Source organism: Miniopterus natalensis, chromosome 16 (genome assembly GCF_054644295.1).
Source record: "Miniopterus natalensis isolate mMinNat1 chromosome 16, mMinNat1.hap1, whole genome shotgun sequence".
NCBI classification, from domain to species: Eukaryota; Metazoa; Chordata; class Mammalia; order Chiroptera; family Miniopteridae; genus Miniopterus; species Miniopterus natalensis.
This window is the reverse complement of record NC_142096.1, coordinates 288,842-306,256: the sequence shown is the minus strand read 5'-3', so window position 1 is coordinate 306,256 and position 17,415 is coordinate 288,842. Positions and strand designations below refer to the sequence as shown.

Here is a 17,415-nt window from a genome sequence, read left to right as displayed (position 1 = left end):
CGCAGCGCCTGCGAACTCGCGGGCTCCGTGACGTGCGCGCTCCCGGGACCGCGCCTGCGCGGGAAAAGTGAGCGGAGGGCGGCGGGCGCCTGGTCGCCACCTGGTGGCCGGGAGGGAACTGCGCAGTCTACGGGCGTTGGCTGCGTGAAAGGTCCTGGAAGCACGGATCCCGGTTTAAGGTGTTCGCCAGTATTAGATTATCTGCATTTTTCTGATTGTGAATGGATGGAAATAGTTTTAACAACTACAAAGCAACGTAAAGAAACTTCATACCTAAAGACACTAACGTATTAACCACTTATGTAATAACATGCCTTTGCAATTTCTTAAATTGCAGTCATTCCTTTGTATGGATCCTAATGATGGTGATAATGATGATGAAGATAAGGATTTCACCCCGTCAACTTACTATTTTTACTCTTCTCCAAGTACAAATCAACCTCTCCTACTTCTCTGTTTCATAATGTCGCGCTCTCATCTTAATCAGGGGTTGCATTAGTTTCACTTCCACTTGGACCTGAATGTTGCAGGCGCTCCTAACTCTCCAGGAGCCCCTAACCCTTCACCACCCTAACCCTTCACCACCCCCCTGCGCCCACCATCCCACATCCTGCACCGGACAAAGTGAACACCCTACAGCACACTTCTGGTCATAGAAGTTCTGGTTTTCAGGAGCATTCTGTAATGTGACAAAATGCTCTAGTTATTACGCGTGTGTCTGTTGGCACAACGGTAGGCAGTAAGCAAATGGGCTAAAATAGAAAGACCCAAAAGAGACCCACACAAATAAATTAATTTAATTTTCAAAAGTAATAATACAGAGCAATGATGGAAAGGTTTTGTTTTGTTTTCCAATAATGATACTGGGGGCATACTGGTTAACACTACAGAAGAAACGAAGACAGACCCTTCCCACACATACAAAAAATGGATCATAAATCTAAATATGACAGTAAAATAAATATTTTAGAAGAAAATACGATCAAGAATTAGCAAATCTTTCTGAAACACAAAAGAACTATGCCTTGGGCCGCAGAACCCTAAATTTCACTGACTTGGTGGACCCAGACACGGTAGGGGCTTTCCCGTTGCTTTTCTGGAGGAGTCACGCGCTCCCCACGGCCTCCAGCACGCGTGCAGCCTCCCGTGAGTCCAGCCTGCGCCGCACAGCGCCCACCGGAGAAGGGGGGCCAGGCCGCGCCCCGCGGTACAACGAGAGCTGGAGGCTGACGTCGACACAGCGCCCCCCGGGGACACCGCCCGGCCGCCAGCGCAGCCCCCGGGACGCGGCAGAGCGAGCGGGAGCCTCGGAGTCGGCCGGGGGCGCGGGGCGTCCGCGCCCAGGTCCACCAGTCCCGGCGCCCTCCGGGGTCCGCTCGGCCACACTGGGCCCCCACGCCCCGCCCCGCCCCTGGTCCCGGCCGCGCCCCCGGTCCCGACCCCGCCCTGGCCCCGACCCCGGTCCCGCCCCGGGTCCCGCCCCTGCCCCGACCCCGCCCCGGGTCCCGCCCCCGCCCCCGCCCCCGCCCCCGCCCCCGCCCCCGCCCCGGCACCCTCTGCCCGGCTCCACGCGGTCACTGCCGGGCTCTCCGTCCGCGGTCCCGGGACGCGTCCTGCTCCCGCCATGGCGCTGCTGGGTCGGGCTCCCTTTGCTCCGGGACGCGGTCCTCGGCGGGTAAGGCGGCGCCGGAGGGGCCGGCTCGGGTGCCCGCGAGCGCCCCGCGTCTGCGCGCCTCCGCGGCGCGGGGCGAGGACGCGGCCCCTGGCGCGGGGTTCGGGCCCCGCCGCGGTCGCGTGCCCACTGGGAGAAAGGGGACGCGCCCCGCCCCCACCCGCCTTTTCCCTGAGAAAGCGCGGCCCCGGCGGCCCGTGCGGCCAAACGTCAGTACACGCAACGCGCAGGGGGACGGGCAGTTCCCGCCCCGTGCGCCGCGCCCGCGGGTGGTGCCGGCGGCGCCCCTCTGCGCCCCGCCGACCCGGGCACCCCGCCCGCCCGCCGGCGCCCGCGGCCGCAGGGGGCGCAGGGACGGGCAAGGGAAGCCCCGCCCCCAAGGCCGGAAACCCCGGCAGCCCCCCAACCCAGACGCGCGGTGCCTGCGGCCAGACGCGGGGGGCCGGCCGGCCGTGACCCCGCAATTCGATGCGCTGGGCGCCCCGGCGCCCCTTGAAAGACGGGCAAGTTCCATGTCGGAGCCGGAGCAGAGGGCCCCGGCGACAGAGCTCTTACAGCCCGTCGGTCCGGCCTGTGGCTGCCCACACAGACTGGCCCTGCTCCGGCGACCGATCCGCGCTCGGCCCGCAGCCCGGGCGCAGGGCCCCCGGCTCGGCTCGGGGGTCGTGCCGTGAGCGCGCGGCCCCGGCTCTCCTGCCCTCGGACAGTAAGGGCGAGGGAGAGAGAACCGACCGAAAATTAACCCAGTCCGACAGTTCTGAAGCCCCTTGGCTTAGGAAGAGAGTCGAGGGTGGGGCTTTGGAGGCAGGGCCCCGTCGCGGGGCGGGGTTCCCCGGACTTGAATTCCCGCGGGCAGACCCGTCTACACCGCGGCGGGGCTGGAGCCGCCCTGATGTCAAATACAAACTGATACAGTTTAAACCCCTCATTTGGATACTTTCCTTACCAAGAACCAGCGGGAACGTTTCTTTTGTTGCACGTCCTGTTTGTAAAAGGTGCTGTGTTAATTGTGTGGTGAGCCAGGAACCAAACACGTGTTCAGAACCGGCCCTGGGGGCAAAGGCTTAAAATTAAGTTAAAACCCTGCTCTCGGACCTATTGAGGAAAACAGCAAATGCTAATTAAGTGCCTACTAAGTGTTGGGCTTCCTTTGGCCTTCCTTGGTTGAAAAAGGGATCTACCGCCATTGAGCCCCAGGTATTTTTTTTAAGGTAGGGATAATTACCCAAGAGTGGGCCTGAAAATCAATGACCAGCTGTAAGGCCGGCTGGATTTTTCCCCCTTGTGTTTTTCTTTTCTGCCTGGAAAGCCTAAGAAATCTCTCTTTACCCAGTTAAAAATTCCAGAACCTCAGCCTCCTGGAGGCAAGGATTTTCATTTGTTTGCTGCTGCTTTTATAAGCACCTTCCCAAATCAAACCCTTCTCAAGAGCAGGGGTTCTGTTTCTAACTAACATGACCCACAATTAAGAGCCCTGTTAGTTTTGGCTAACGTGACGTAAATAAGAGATGACCCAAGTGAAAGGCCCGCAGGAGTGAAGACTGCCGTTGAAAATTTCAAGCTGCCGGCAAATCCCCTTTGATATCATCTCCCTGGACTGCGTAGCGTTGGCGAAGCATCTCTTCTGTCCACATCTAACTGCAGACAGCTAACAAAAAACGGGAAGTACACCCTGCAGCTCGCAGCAGCTGCTTTTTCAAGGCCTCGTGTTGTTGCTATAGGATGTGTCATTACTCAAAATGTAATTCCTGCCTCGCCGCTGGCAGCAGCTGCATAATTCAGCCCGACCACTGGAGCCCGGAGTCCAGTTAGCTTCCTTTCATATCTGCTCCCCGGACCTTCCCGTTGCTGTGGCAACGAGGTCTGTGTTCTGCAGAGGCTTAGACCGTCTGGGGGTTGGTTGCCCTGAGCTAAGGAGCCCTGGAGGAGCTCAGGCCGTCCTCAGGCACCGAGCAAGAGCTTCACCTGGCCTGTGGCAAGCCATGGGGTGGCTAGTTTGGGCTCTTTACAAACTGTTAGCATTAGTGGGTGGGACAGTCCCTCGTTCTGCAGGACTGTTTCCTGCAGTGGAGCCTCCATGGCGTCTCCTCTAGCTGCCTCTTCTATTTCCTGATGCCTCCGGCTGTGAACCACGTCCTGTGTGCTGCCCTGGCAGTGGCCTGGGCATTGAAAAGAACACAGGCATGGCACAGACGGTGCCTTCTGGCAACTGGACAAGATTAATTGGGAGGGAGTTACTGGAGGCTTGCTGTGTGTGTGGACTATATGAGTTGCTTTGGGGATGCAAAGATGTGTATTTTTTCATAGTCAACCTTTGAAAAATAAGGTTACCCAGTCTTTACCAAGCTGGCATTTTTATATGACATTTAAAGCCCGGTTTGCAAAGCACTTATGGGAATTTGAGTCAGAGTAAATTTGATCTGAAAAATATTCATTTTGACCTAGCCAACAGGTAGTTAGAGACTCTTAAAAAAATGGATGTGGTAATATTCCATGTCTTATAAACATAGCTCATACTTAATCATGGAATAGGGAGTACTTGCATTTCAAATAGGTCATCTTCCTGATCATGACACTAATTCTGTGCTAGTTTTCTTCTTGCTACAATGTTGTTTTCCTCTACGCCCTATATTGTGTGCTTGCATATATAATTTGGTTTTAACTTTTTTTAAAATATATTATTGATTTTTAGAGGGGGGGGAGAGAGAGAGAGAGAGAGAAACATTGATGTGAGAGGAACATCGACGGGCTGCCTCTTGCATGCCCCCTACTGGGGTTGGAGGCCGAAACCCTGACATGTGCCCTGACCAGGAATGGAATCATCAACCGTGTGGTGCACCGGCCAACACGCAACCGAGCCACACCAGGCACGGATTGTTAACTTTTAAATGAAAAACTTATGAACATACTGGACATTCAGCAGTACAAAAGCATAAGCAGTGCTAATACTGTAAGTCCCTCACCCGAGGGACTGCTGTGAATAATAGTTTCTTGGGGTCCTTCCAACAACTTAGGTGCCTATATCAACATATGAATGAAGATATCCTCATTTTTAAAAAACACACACAAATGGAGGATTTTTCTTAACACAATTTCCTCAAAAATATTTGTTGAGTGATTAAATAGTGTAGCTGTAGCAATGTTTACACGAGGCACGTGAGTTCTAGCTTTTAACCGATGTACAGTATTTGTTATATGACTGAGCCCTGATTGACCAGTAATATCCCCTATGGAAATATAGATTTGTTTCCTAGTCTTTTCTATTACAAACAATGCTTTAATGAATATGGTGCGCTATTTTGAGCCCTTTGCATTTCTACGTCCCTAAAAATAAATATTAAAAAATGAATTTTAGGATAAGCATGACACAGAGCTGGCTTTGTATCACATCTACGTGAGACCCTACTTGTCTGCTCTCCACAGCTTTGGTGGCATTGGAGCCTGGCCATCCGTGTCACAGGCCATCACACAAGCATGAGCTGAGAGTTCTGGTGCCAGAAACCCCACCCCAGTGGGAGTGAGACGGGTCTGCCTTCCTGGTGCCACAGTCTAGTGTGGAAGCCTGTCACCCTGCTGCAGGGAAGGGTCACTTGGACCAGTTTTAAAGAGGCGCGGGTTTACAGTGTCAGCAGAGTTTTTGACACTTCTGCTTGGTTTCGAAGGCAGACTCTGCCAGGCTGAGAAGGAAAGTGGGTGGCTGAGGCTGAAGAGAAAGCAGGAGCAAAGGCCAGAAGGTGAAAGTGCTTGGCAAGTGTCAGGGGTGCTGAGGGGTTGGTGAGCACAGATCACTCCCTGAAGCCCTGCACTGAAAGAGGCCACCCAGGGACAAGGGCTCTCCCTGCGGGCGTGAGAGGGGCTGAACAGAGCTCAGGCCTCATCTCAAGGGGTGTGACCAGCCAGGTAGGTAGAGCTGATTTTCATCTGAATTCTTCCAGTGTCGAAATGTTGGCTCAAACTTTTAAAAATATTGGGCAGGCCTAAGCAAAGACAGTCGGTCTAGGATCACCAATCCACCTCTACTTTAGATGTTTATTCTGGACATTTGAGAGGAGCCAAGATACTTAAGTACCTTAGGGATAAACTCCTATGATTCAGCCCTCATCCTCTAAGGGAGAGACAGTCCGGACTCCGAGTTGCATTTTGACAGTGAGAAGCTGGGTCGCTGTCCCAGATGCCGAGATGGAAGGACCGTGGAGGAGGGTGTGGTTGATGTCGCGTGCGCAGGTGACGCGTGTAGATGCAGAGGCTCATGGTGGCTAATTTTTTTTCTGGGAGATTTTAGAACTTCTAAAATAAATTTGTATTGCCCAGATATGGGAGACTCATGTTAAGAATTGTAGAGATTTAAAGATTTCCAGAAAAATCAGTCTTGATAGGAAAGGTGTTATTTCCATTCTCAAAACCTTCTATTCCAGAAAAACCACAAAGTAAGCTTTGAAAATCTCTAAAGGACTACCTTGTATTTGCTTTTGATGACAAATGAAGTGGTCAGAGTGCTATTTCAGTTTATTCGGGATCCTTTGTAGAGAGAGGAGGTTGAATACATGACCCCATGAGGTCTGTTCACCTCTGGGTCTTACTGCTGAAATCAACTTGCTTTTAGGCAAACAGATGGCCTGATTTTAGTATTCAACAGCGTATATGCTGAGAGGTATCGACGGCAGTGTGAATTGAAACAGCGTGCCGATTTCTGCTCTTCTCACGGTGGGGAATGGGAGTCGTGACCAGTATTGACCAGATCCTATCAGATACAGTGGGCGAGACGGCGCTGGTTCATAATCTGTTACGTTATAGACGCTTGTTAAGAATTATCAAATGTGATTATTTTTAGCTTTCTGGCCTTTAACCTGCTTGTTAGGAAATTGAGAGGTTTTAAAATAAATCGAAAAAGAAAGTTTGTATGCAGATATCTTGCCTAATTGATCTTCCATAAGCCCCACATCAGATTCCCCATACAAATCAACACTAAATAAATAAACGTTTATTGTAGAGCCGGCGGAAAATTAGGCTACATTTTTTCATCATTACTTGGTAATGACAAACAGCAGCCTCCTCATGGAAATGTCCTTATTATTCATCCTAATGGGGTAGCTCTGGGGGCCAGGGCAGCCTTAGTAAAGCTGCCACTTAGGTGGAGAAAGATTACTGCGGGCTGCGTAGATTTCGTGCTTTGGCAAAAGGATACAAAAAGAAAATGCTTTGGCCCAGCTGGTGTGGCTCAGTGGTTGTGTATCGATCCGGGAACCAAGACGTCCAGGCTTCGTTCCGGGTCAGGGCACAGGCCCGGGTTGCAGGCTCCATCCCCAGTAGGGGGTGAGCAGGAGGCTGCTGATTGGTGTTTCTCATTGATGTTTTCATGGCTCAGCGGTTGAGCATCGACCTAGGATCCTGGAGATGGAGGTTCGATTCCAGGTTGGGGCACTTGCCCAGGTTTCAGGCTCAATCCCCAGCAGGGGGTGTGCAGGAGGCAGCCGATCAGTGACTCTCTCACTATTGATGTTTCTCTCTCTCCCTCCCTCTCCCTCCCTCTCTCTGAAATCAGTAGATATATATTTTTTAAAAACACATATTTTTTTTAAAAGAATACAAGATAAGTATAACAGAAGTAGTTCATCTGAATTTATCATCCAGAAGGCTACGTGGGAAGAGGCATTTGACTTAATAAACCTTATAAAGAACTTTTATGAATTTTCTTCAGTGATTCAAAGGTGGTATGTGATTTTTATCCCAATGTTTTTGTTAAAACACAAATATGCTTTATTTTAGTTTTTTAAAGTTAAAGTAAAACACCTGCAAATAATAATGCTACCATTTATAGAGTGCTTGTTTGTGCTAAATGGTGTTGTAGGTATTTCGCTTGTATCAACTCATTAAGTCCTCACGGCTTCCTGTGGGGAAGGATCTGGAACCGTCTCCGGTTGTAGAAGAAGCTGAGGCACAAAGAAGTTAAAGGACTTGCTAATGTCATAGGACTGGGGAGAAAATTCTGTGCTACGTCCTCTCGCTCCACAGCCCGCGCTTTTAACCCTTCCTCTGTGTCACTAAACGTTCCGATGGAAAACAGTAATAATCAATTAAATACAATGCCAGTATGCTTTCAGGGAGTTTGTGTTAATCTAATAATTTGCATACTATTAAAAGTAACTGTTTTGAAATTTATCTCTTGTGGAAATACATGTGTGCAAATTTCAATTCATTTTTTTTCTCTTTTAGTTTTTCAGCTATGGAACAAAAATACTCTGTCAGAGCAGTGATGCTTTTCAGTCAAAATTCTTTTCACCCCTTCAAAAAGCAATGCTGCCGCCTAACAGTTTTCAGGGGAAAGTGGCTTTCATCACCGGGGGCGGCACTGGCCTTGGCCGAGGAATGACCAGTCTCCTGTCCAGCCTGGGTGCCTCCTGTGTGATCGCCAGCCGGTGAGTCGCTCACGAAGTGCCTGTTAGACAAGGGTTCAGAGCCTCAAGATTGAAAACACTTTGCCAGGGTTGTTTGGTTTGCATCTGAATCCTCCACGAAACATCCTTTAGATTATTTAAGTAAATGTCCTTGGAAAACCTGTTATAACTTATGGTGATAGAAACAGTGATTGATCATGGAACCTGTGATGGGTACATTTCCCAAATGCAGTGATAGAATTTCTTTCTGTACATGGAAATGAAGCTAAAAAGTCCTGCATTGAGGCTGCGTTGTTCTCGGTGGAAGTGATTATAATTACTTCAGCGGACAGCCCTGTACGAGGATGATGGATGTAATCCTTCCGTTTTCCCTAAGATGGGCAGATATTTCAAGCGTCTCTGGTGGCGGTGAAGGGTGAGGCCTTGTGGAAAGAACTTCTCACTGAGGCAGATCCTGGTCCTTGTGAGTCTAGACTCTAGAGCTTCAGGGACTGGTCGAAAGTGTGCCCCTTCTATTTAGAATAGTTAAACATTGTAAGCAGGTAAGTAGTCATCTGACAGTCACTATGTCATTTACAAGGGGCCAAAGGAATTTCCTGCAGACGTTTCCTTTAGTGCAAATTGGCCAGAACAATTTTTTGTTTTTATGTTGTAATATTTTTAAGAGGTTAAAATATTTTTGTAACACTACATAATTTATACTCATGGTTTATTTTTTGTTTCTTTCAAGAGTGAGGTTCTGAATACATATAATGCATTTGTATACATGAATTTTGTCTAAAATCTACTATCATTGAGAGACTATATAAAATCTACTGCATAGTATAATATAAGCTTACATTATACCATGAATGTGTTTTCTTTCTAAAGCAGCCTTGGGAACAGATATAAATATTGTAATTAAGGAAAAATTTTTTAAATCTATGAGTAGGTACAAAATAACTGGTTTAAATGTAAATAATTCAATACATTAGTGTCATAAAAATTATTTGAATTGAGCTTTTAGAAAATGCATTCAGATTGATTGATTTGTAGCTTTTATATTGTCTCAAAATGCATCTCTTTAAGCTATATATTCCCTTTTTTTTAATTTATGGAATTAAAAATATATGCCATCATTTCAGAACTCATGCAAAATGCCTTGTGTTTGTTTTTAGAAAGATTGATGTTCTGAGAGCCACTGCAGAGCAAATTTCTTCTCAAACTGGAAATAAGGTACATTGAAACCTTATTTAATCCAGATTCAGGAATGAAAGCACCTTTAGATAATCTACCGTGGTCTTGCTTGAGGAAGTCTGAGAAATGTGGGATTCCTGAGTCTTTGGTACTCTGCAGGTTCACGCAATTCAGTGTGATGTGCGGGACCCTGAGATGGTCCACAAGGCGGTGTCAGAGCTGATCAGCGTGGCGGGCCACCCTGACGTGAGTTGTGGGGATGAGGTCCAGGGCGGGTGTCGCACCCAAGACCCCTGCGATGCCTAAAGCAGGGGCCAGATTAGAACAGACTGCTGCACACTTAGTTTCAGAAATCGAATCCCTTGTGGGAGAATGTCCGTTCTCAAATGTTTCTCTAACTCGCCGTAGTCTCCTTCTAGATTGTGATCAACAACGCAGCAGGCAACTTCATTTCTCCCACCGAGAGACTGTCCCCCAACGGGTGGAGGACCATCACCGACATAGTTCTGAATGGCACGGCCTTCGTGACCCTGGAGATTGGGAAGCAGCTGATTAAAGCACAGAAAGGTAGGGCCTTGTGTTCTTCCCTGTTCCCTGGGCCCCGCTGCACTTGTTCTGTGCCCAGCCCTGGGTCCCTGACAGGAGCCAGTGGTTGGCATCCCCACTTGGACAGTCGTGATCTCACAGAGAAGAAAGATCCTTCAGTCATCGCCACGTGCTGTGACAAGCTGTGATCACAGTGTCCCAGGAGCATTGGGATCCCAGGGCAGGAGTGACCAGCTCTCCCTGGGATGACTCCCCGGTTGAGCCGGGTTTTCAGAGGTGGTTGGAGTCGGGAGGGAGAGCTGTAGGAAATGGGGCGGGAGCCAGGCTGGGTGTAACTGGGAATGTTCCCAGTGGGAAATTTGGTGTTCATTCTGAAGGAAACGGGATTATTTCCTTAGGATCTCTAGAAGGTGTCTCGTGAAGGCTGTGACTGGTCGGGAAGGTTATGGCAACACAGGGCGATGGGTGGCGGAGATGAGGGCACCACTCAGGGATGGCTGGTTTCTTCTGGCCTGTATTTGGATGGCATGAGGGATAGATCAGGATGCTAGAAGATAAGGCCTGACTGGTCAGATGAGGGGTTACTTGGTGTTTGTGAGAGGCTACCACAGGGAGGCTGAGGATGCTGGAGGGACAGCCAGTTTGCAGGGAGTTACTAGGAGGACATTTGTGTTTAGTACTGTGAACAAACTTATGGATAAAAGTCCATGCATATGAACAGTAGGTGCAGGTGCACGTGTTCATCTAACTCACTTACTGATGCTCGTGCACCAGGCCCTGGTGACACAGGACGGGACACTGTCCCCAAAAGGGGGTATTTTCTCAGAGAGGTGGGGAGTATTCTGAGAAGCTCCCAGGGGAGGGGTTCCATAGGGGCTCAAGGACGCCTGGGGCTGGCCAGCTTCCTTCCTCCATGCAGTGTGGGTAGTTCTCAGACCAGCTTGGGGAAGGGTGTCGGGTCAGACAGAAGGTGCTGGACAGGCACCCGCTTCCTGTGTGTGTGCTGAGCTCACTCCAGGCTGTCACTAAAATTCAAGCCCAGGCCACTCATTCCCACCACACAGAGGGGATGTCATCTAGGTTGGGGATGGAGTGATGTTTTGTTTTTGGTTTTGATTTTGCAGAAGGGATAGGGACCGGGACTGGAGACAAAAACATGGGTGACCCCTGTCCCTTCTGCCCCACGACCTTGGTCTCTGTGTCTCTTCTCCATCTGACTTTCCCCACATTTCACTCCTCTCTCTGCCAGCTCTTCCTGGCTCTCGGTTTCTCTCTCCATCTCACTCTCCTCACTGTGTCTCACTGTCTCCTACTCTCCCCAGCCCTCCCCACGAGTCCCTTCTCTTATGATTGTCTTTCATTTTAACACAGACTTGTATCTATTTTTATTCCTCACATTGGATTAAAATTCTATGGGCTTCATTAAAAATATATTTGCTAAGACTTTTCAAAGGATGGAGGCCAGTTTTTATTCTTCCAAGATTCCTGGTCATCGATGCTGTGACCATGGGGGGTTTAAGGCCTGGTACCCACCTGGCACCACACCTAGTCGTCACATATTATTGTCTACATCCCCTGTGCTGTACTTTACATTCCCATGACTGTTCTGTAACTACCCATTTGTACTTCTTAATCTCTTCACCTTTTTTCCCCAACTCCCTAAGTCCCCTCCCCTGTGGCAACCTCAATCTGTTCTCTGCATCTATGAGTCTGTTTCTGTTTTGTTTTGTTTTTAGATTCCACATGTAAGTGAAATCCTGTGGTATTTGTCTTTCTCTGTCTGACTTTTCACTTGGCATAATACCCTCTAGGTCAGCGATTTTCAACCAGTGAGCCACAAGAATTTTTAAAACATGTAATGCCTGACTATTTAGTTAGGGGCACCAGCCTCTTTTCCCTCAGATTGTCAAATAAAAAAGTGACAATGGTCAACTCAACAATAGCTGTCTGGTGTGAATGAATCTAAATTATACCTATTTTTTGTCATATCAGCAAAAAATGTAATATATTTTTTGATGTGTCTCATAATTTTAGTAATTAGTTTATGTGCCAGGAGATGAGAAAGGTTGAAAATCCCTGCTCTAGGTCCATCCATGTTGTTGCAGATGGTAAGAATTTCTTTTTAGTTGAGAATATTCCACTGTGTATATATGTACTGCATCTTCCTATCCAATCATCTGTCCACTTAGGTTGCTTCCATATCTTGGCTATTATAAGTAACACCAGTGAACACAGGGGTGCGTATGTCTTTCCAAATTAGTGTTTTCATTTTCTTCAGATATATTCCCAGAAGTGGAATCAGTGTGTCATATGAAGGTTGTTTTTCATTTTTTGAGGAACCTCCATACTGTTTTCCACAGTGGATGCACCCGTCTGCATTCCCACCAATGGAATGTGCACGAGGGTCCCCTTTCTCCATACCTTTGCCAGCACTTGTTTTGTTGATGGTGGACATTCTGACAGGTGTGAGGTGATATTTCATTGTGGTTTTAATTTGCATCTCTCTGAAGATTAGTGACACTGAGCATCTTTTCACATGTCTGTTGGTCATCTGTGTGTCCTCTTTGGAGAAGTGTCTATTCAGGTCCTCTGCCCATTTTTTAATTAGCTTGTTTGGTTTTTCTGGTGTTAAGTTATATGAGTTCTGCATATATTTTGGATATTAACTCCTCATTGGATGTCATTTCTGAATGTTCTCCCATTCAGTGGATTGTCTTTTTGTTTTATTGATGGTTTCCTTTGCTGTGCAGAAACTTTTTAGTTTGATGTAGTCCCATTTGTTTCTTTTTGCTTTTGTTGCCCTTGCCCAAGGAGATGTGTCCAAAAAGATGTTGCTAAGAGCAATGTCAGATTTAGCTGTATTGTTAATTCTCTGTCCTTTTAAAATCCCAGGAGCAGCATTTCTTGCGATCACCACCATCTATGCTGAGACCGGGTCAGGCTTTGTGGTGCCCAGTGCTTCCGCCAAAGCTGGGGTGGAAGCCCTGAACAAGTGAGTGCACTGCATCACTCCTGTCACTATTTCACGTCTTTATAACACACCCCTTACTTAACTGGAGCACTTGTGAGGTCACAAACGCTCTAATCCAACGTACCGTTGTGACTACACTGCACTGACTGCCTCCAGGGCAGGAGGGGGCCATGCTCCTCCTGTGGTTTTACACCAAGTGTTGATACTGGACTTGGTTCTGAAATGTGAATAGCACAGGTGCTTATGGACGTGACAATGTGAGTGGCGGTGCAGCCATGACCAAGGGCACAGACTCTGGAGTGAGGCCACTGAGCTTGACTCACCAGCCACAGTGATTAATGATTTCACCTCTGTGCCTCAGTTTGGGGACAGTCGTAGTACCTGCTGCTGGGTGGTCCTCTCTGGCGTGTACTAAGCATGGGTGTTATTATTTTTAACACATAGTCTAACCTTCGTGTTGTTTTAATTTTTAGGTCTCTTGCGGCTGAGTGGGGCAGATATGGAATGCGATTTAACGTGATCCAACCAGGGCCCATAAAAACCAAAGTGAGGCCTAGTGTGCTCGTTACCACCTTGAGAATGGATGAGGAAAGAAACTTGGGTGGATCTATTATGTGTGTGAAGGACTTCCAAGGAGGCCTGAGTCTGGAGTGTTGGTGGTGGGGAGGGTTTTGTGTCTCCAGTCTGAGAAAGGAGGAGGGGCAGGATTCCAGCCTGGGTAACTGCTCCGTCATGGCGGTTTCAGTGTCTTCACCTGCTGGGATCTTTTATACCATCAATTTTGGCATTTTGTCTGACCAAGGACAGCTCACGGGATCATCCGTGTCACAGGACAGCTGTCACCTCCAGGCTCTAGTGCTCTAGTGCAGCAAAGTCCAGGCCTTTTGTCCCTCAGGGCCCGTCCGTACCCCACCCTGGTCTGCTCATCACCTTCACAGGAGGCAGAAGTTGTTGGCATATTTAGTTATGGCTTTCCTCTCTCTGGATCTACTTGAATGAATATCCCTCCATCCTTGGTTTCTTCTTTCCTGTTATTGGAGAAGGAAGGAGAAAGGACTTTACTCTAAAATATGTACTACTGGAAAAATTTTCTGTGTTTGCTAAGTCACACGACAGTGGCCCTCAGGCCCCACTCACTAGGCTCATGAACATCAGAGAACTGTCATATAAACTTTTCTCATCTGATGCTGCGGCAGTGGTGTGAGAAAGCTGAGACAGGCATCCTGATTTTACAGGTGAAGAAATGAAGGTTAAAATGGTTACACTTCCTGGTGACTTTTTTAGGTCAATATGAGATACAATGACCTGTTTTGAACTAAAGTTAATGTGGAAGACTTGGGCAAAATTCTCTGTTGCTTACAAAGCCCAAAGTATGAACCCGCTGCCATAGGAACATTACATTTTTGCAAATTTGTTTCTTAAATGGGAAACGGGTTGTATTTTAAAAGTGCAGTCTAACTATTTTATTAATTTCTAAGGGTGCCTTTAGCCGTTTGGACCCAACTGGAGAGTTTGAGAAAGATATGATCAACAGAATCCCCTGTGGTCGGCTGGGGACTGTGGAGGAGCTGGCCAATCTTGCTGCTTTCCTGTGCAGTGATTATGCTTCTTGGATTAATGGGGCTGTAAGCACTGTTTTCTCTTCACTTTGGGGAGGTGGGTGTGGGGGGGGGGGGGGGAGGGAGGCACATTGTGGAACCAACCCTGATGATGTTGAATGTAAATATGATTTAAAATATTTATTTAGCCCAGCTGGGCATGGCTCAGAAGTTGAGCGTCAACCTAGGATCCAGGCAGCTGGGGTTTGATTCCTGGTCAGGGCACATGCCCGGGTTGTGGGCTCGACTGCCAGTCAGGGGCATGCGGGAGGCAGCCGGTCAATGACTTTCATCATTGATGTTTCTCTCCCTCTCCTTTCCTCTCTCTGAAATCAATAAAGATATATTTTAAAAATGTGTTTATTTAGCTTTAAATAATATCACAATATTAATATACATTGTTTAGCCTATGGAATCGATTCACTAAGTTAATTTCATTAAGTGAAAACTACTCTGGTAGACATGTCTTTAAGATCTTTAAGACCGAATAGAACTTGAAATTGTGGAGATGGTGGAAAGAAGATTCTAAAGAAATCAATTTAGGTTTCATCAGTTCTGTCTTTAAAATTTGGGATTTGATTGAAAGTACTAAGGGTGAGAAAGTGGCTAATGATTCAGAAACTTTAAAAAGGAGTTAGTTTCAGAGTTTTTATGTTTTATTTTCAGGTCATTAGATTTGATGGTGGAGAGGAAGTATTTATTTCAGGGGAATTCAACAGCCTGAAGAAGGTAATGCCGTTTTGTGAATATACTATTAGCAGCTAGGATACTAAGCTTTAAAAACATGCAGGAACCACATTAAACTGACCTTTCTTTTTTGCGCCAGGTCACCCAGGAGCAGTGGGACACCATGGAAGCCCTGATCAGGAAGACAAAAGGCTCCTGAGACATGCTTTTATGTGGGTTACCATGGGGACGACACAAACTGCCTATAACCTTTTGAATATTTTTAAGTCTAATAAATTGTTAATTAACAAACATTCATTGAGTGCGTGCTGTGTGCCAGGCCGGCGGTGGTGGGCGTCGTATATTCCAGGGTACACGAGGTGGGAGCTGAGGTGCCACAGGCCTGACCTGCCCGAGGTCACAGCGCCTCACGCTCGCGTCTCCGGAGCCGGTGTGGAGACGCTCAGGTCGCCTGTCCGGGGGGCCGACGACCTGGAGGGGCCCGTTTTCAGGGCCGGGGGTTCTGCTACCTGGTCCCCCCCCCCCCCCCCGAGCGTGCTGAGTCCGTGGTGCCCCGTCCGCACCCTCCTCGGTGCCTGAACCCCAGTCTCGGCCGGTGTGATGGGTGCAGGGCCCCCGGGTTCTCCTGGCCCCCATTCCCTCCGTGACTGCCATCGTGAACACGGGACAACCCCCTACAGCGAAGCGCCTGCTCGGCTTTCTCACCCGCTTTTCCGTTGGCTCCTCGTGGTAATCTATCTGTAGGAGGGACGCGCACACGCTGCGGACACGTGCCTTCGTCCACTGCACGCGTTCCAAGGGGTTGGTCATGGGGAGGAAGTGACCCCTGGTGACCCGGAGCTGCTCCGGCAGTGGGAGCCCCCCAGGCTCACGGCCCTGGAATGTGAGTTCCGCCCAGGTTCCCACAGCCGGAGCGGTTTTCAAGGGCACAGCCTCGGCGGCGTGGAAGGAGCGAGCGCGGACGGGCTGCGCAGACGCATTACGGCCTCTGCAGCGCCGCAGACGGACTGCGCAGACGCGGTAGGGCCTGGGCGCAGGCGCGGCCGGGCTCTGTGGGCGGGCTCCGGGCGGGAAGCGCCCGCTTCCCCGCGTGTCTCCCTCGGCGGTCCGCGTGGTCGCTGCACCGGCCGGCCCAGCGTGACCCTTCCTCGGCCGGCCCTGGCCGCTGACAGGGCCTCGGGCGCCCCCCCCCCCACGCCCCCGGCGCCCTGTCGGTGACCTCGGGCGGCGACGCCCGGCGCCCGCGTGGCCCCGGGGCCCCGTGTCCGGGCGCACGGCCTCTGCACTTAGGGGGAAACGGACACGCTCTCGTTTGCTGTCACTCCTGTGAACTGAGAGTCGGCGCTGGGCGCGGGCGGGGGCGCTGAGGCTGCGGGCGCGGCCCCGGGGAGGCGGCCATTCCCCGGAGGCGAGGCGGACGTTGGCGTCTTCCCGTCACTGTAACTCGGTAGGAACCAGATTGTGGGGAACGCCCGCCTCGACGTGAGGTGGAACCGGAACCCACCGCTCTGCCGGGACACCCCGGGGCTGCGGCCCTGCCTCGGGCTCAGCGGCGGAGCAGAAGGTCCGTAGGAAACGCTTCCGGAGGCGGCGGCGACGCGGGCGGAGGGAAGGCTCCGCGCGGGAGAAACGCCGCGGGACACAGCAGACGCCGGCACAGGTAGTTTAATCAGGTGACACACAGAGTGACGTACAAACAGCGTTTTACCAGGATAATTACCGTCTGCACCACGGGACAAGTTTAGACAATGGGCTGAGGCCGTCCTCCGGCGGCGGGCTCGCTGGACACTCAGAGTCGGACACGCGGCGGCGGCCGGCGCTGTCTTGTCATCTCATCGCCTGGAACCCGCATGTGGGTCCCAGCAGGAGCCGGGGCGCTGACAGCTGAACCCTGTCCTCTCAAAGCCACAGCGAACTAACTACGGATGGATACGGTGGTGTTTTAGATGCAAAAGCTCATTTCTCCTAGTAACTGGAAATACAGCTTAGGACCGTGTTGGGGGCCAGACCTGTGGTTGTCTGGAAGAACGCTTCCGTGAAAAACTTGCATTAACCCATTAGAGACTAGGATTTTAGAGATGAATCCTGGTGGAGTTTTTAGGGAAATATCCAGCTCTACGTATGAAAGCAAGAATATGTCGGGCTGTTTTTTTAATGGGTGTATATTGACTGGCCTAAGCACAGGCAATCTCCTTTTCAGACCTGTGTTTACAAAAACTGTACATTACAAACAGTATAGAAACAAGCGGAAAAGATTGTGCCACACACCCTGGACAGCTATCTATATGCAGTTAAACTTACAGATATAAAAGGAAATACAGGCTACTCCCTTACAGTGCACAGTTGTTTTTAGATACGGTGTATCGCTAG

General features: G+C 49.6%; 1 protein-coding gene across 1 annotated transcript; it reads left to right on the top strand.

The window, feature by feature from the left end:
• The first annotated feature begins 1,566 nt into the window (after nt 1-1,566).
• On the top strand, nt 1,567-15,338 carry DECR1 (2,4-dienoyl-CoA reductase 1). The gene is made up of 10 exons (XM_087825229.1): nt 1,567-1,675; nt 7,886-8,088; nt 9,225-9,282; nt 9,403-9,489; nt 9,663-9,810; nt 12,682-12,781; nt 13,234-13,306; nt 14,239-14,385; nt 15,025-15,087; nt 15,185-15,338. The coding sequence occupies exons 1-10, from the start codon at nt 1,625-1,627 to the stop codon at nt 15,242-15,244; spliced, it is 990 nt and encodes a 329-aa protein (XP_087681355.1). The 5' UTR covers nt 1,567-1,624; the 3' UTR covers nt 15,245-15,338.
• Nucleotides 15,339-17,415: the final 2,077 nt, after the last annotated feature.

What these genes read in the sequence shown, in the direction of transcription:
- DECR1 (XM_087825229.1), top strand. Translation starts at nt 1,625, where the DNA reads ATGGCGCTGCTGGGTCGGGCTCCCTTTGCTCCGGGACGCGGTCCTCGG. An exon ending in CGGGACGCGGTCCTCGGCGG is followed by an intron (nt 1,676 to 7,885) that starts GTAAGGCGGCGC and finishes TTTCTCTTTTAG; the next exon opens with TTTTTCAGCTATGGAACAAA. An exon ending in GCGTGGCGGGCCACCCTGAC is followed by an intron (nt 9,490 to 9,662) that starts GTGAGTTGTGGG and finishes GTCTCCTTCTAG; the next exon opens with ATTGTGATCAACAACGCAGC.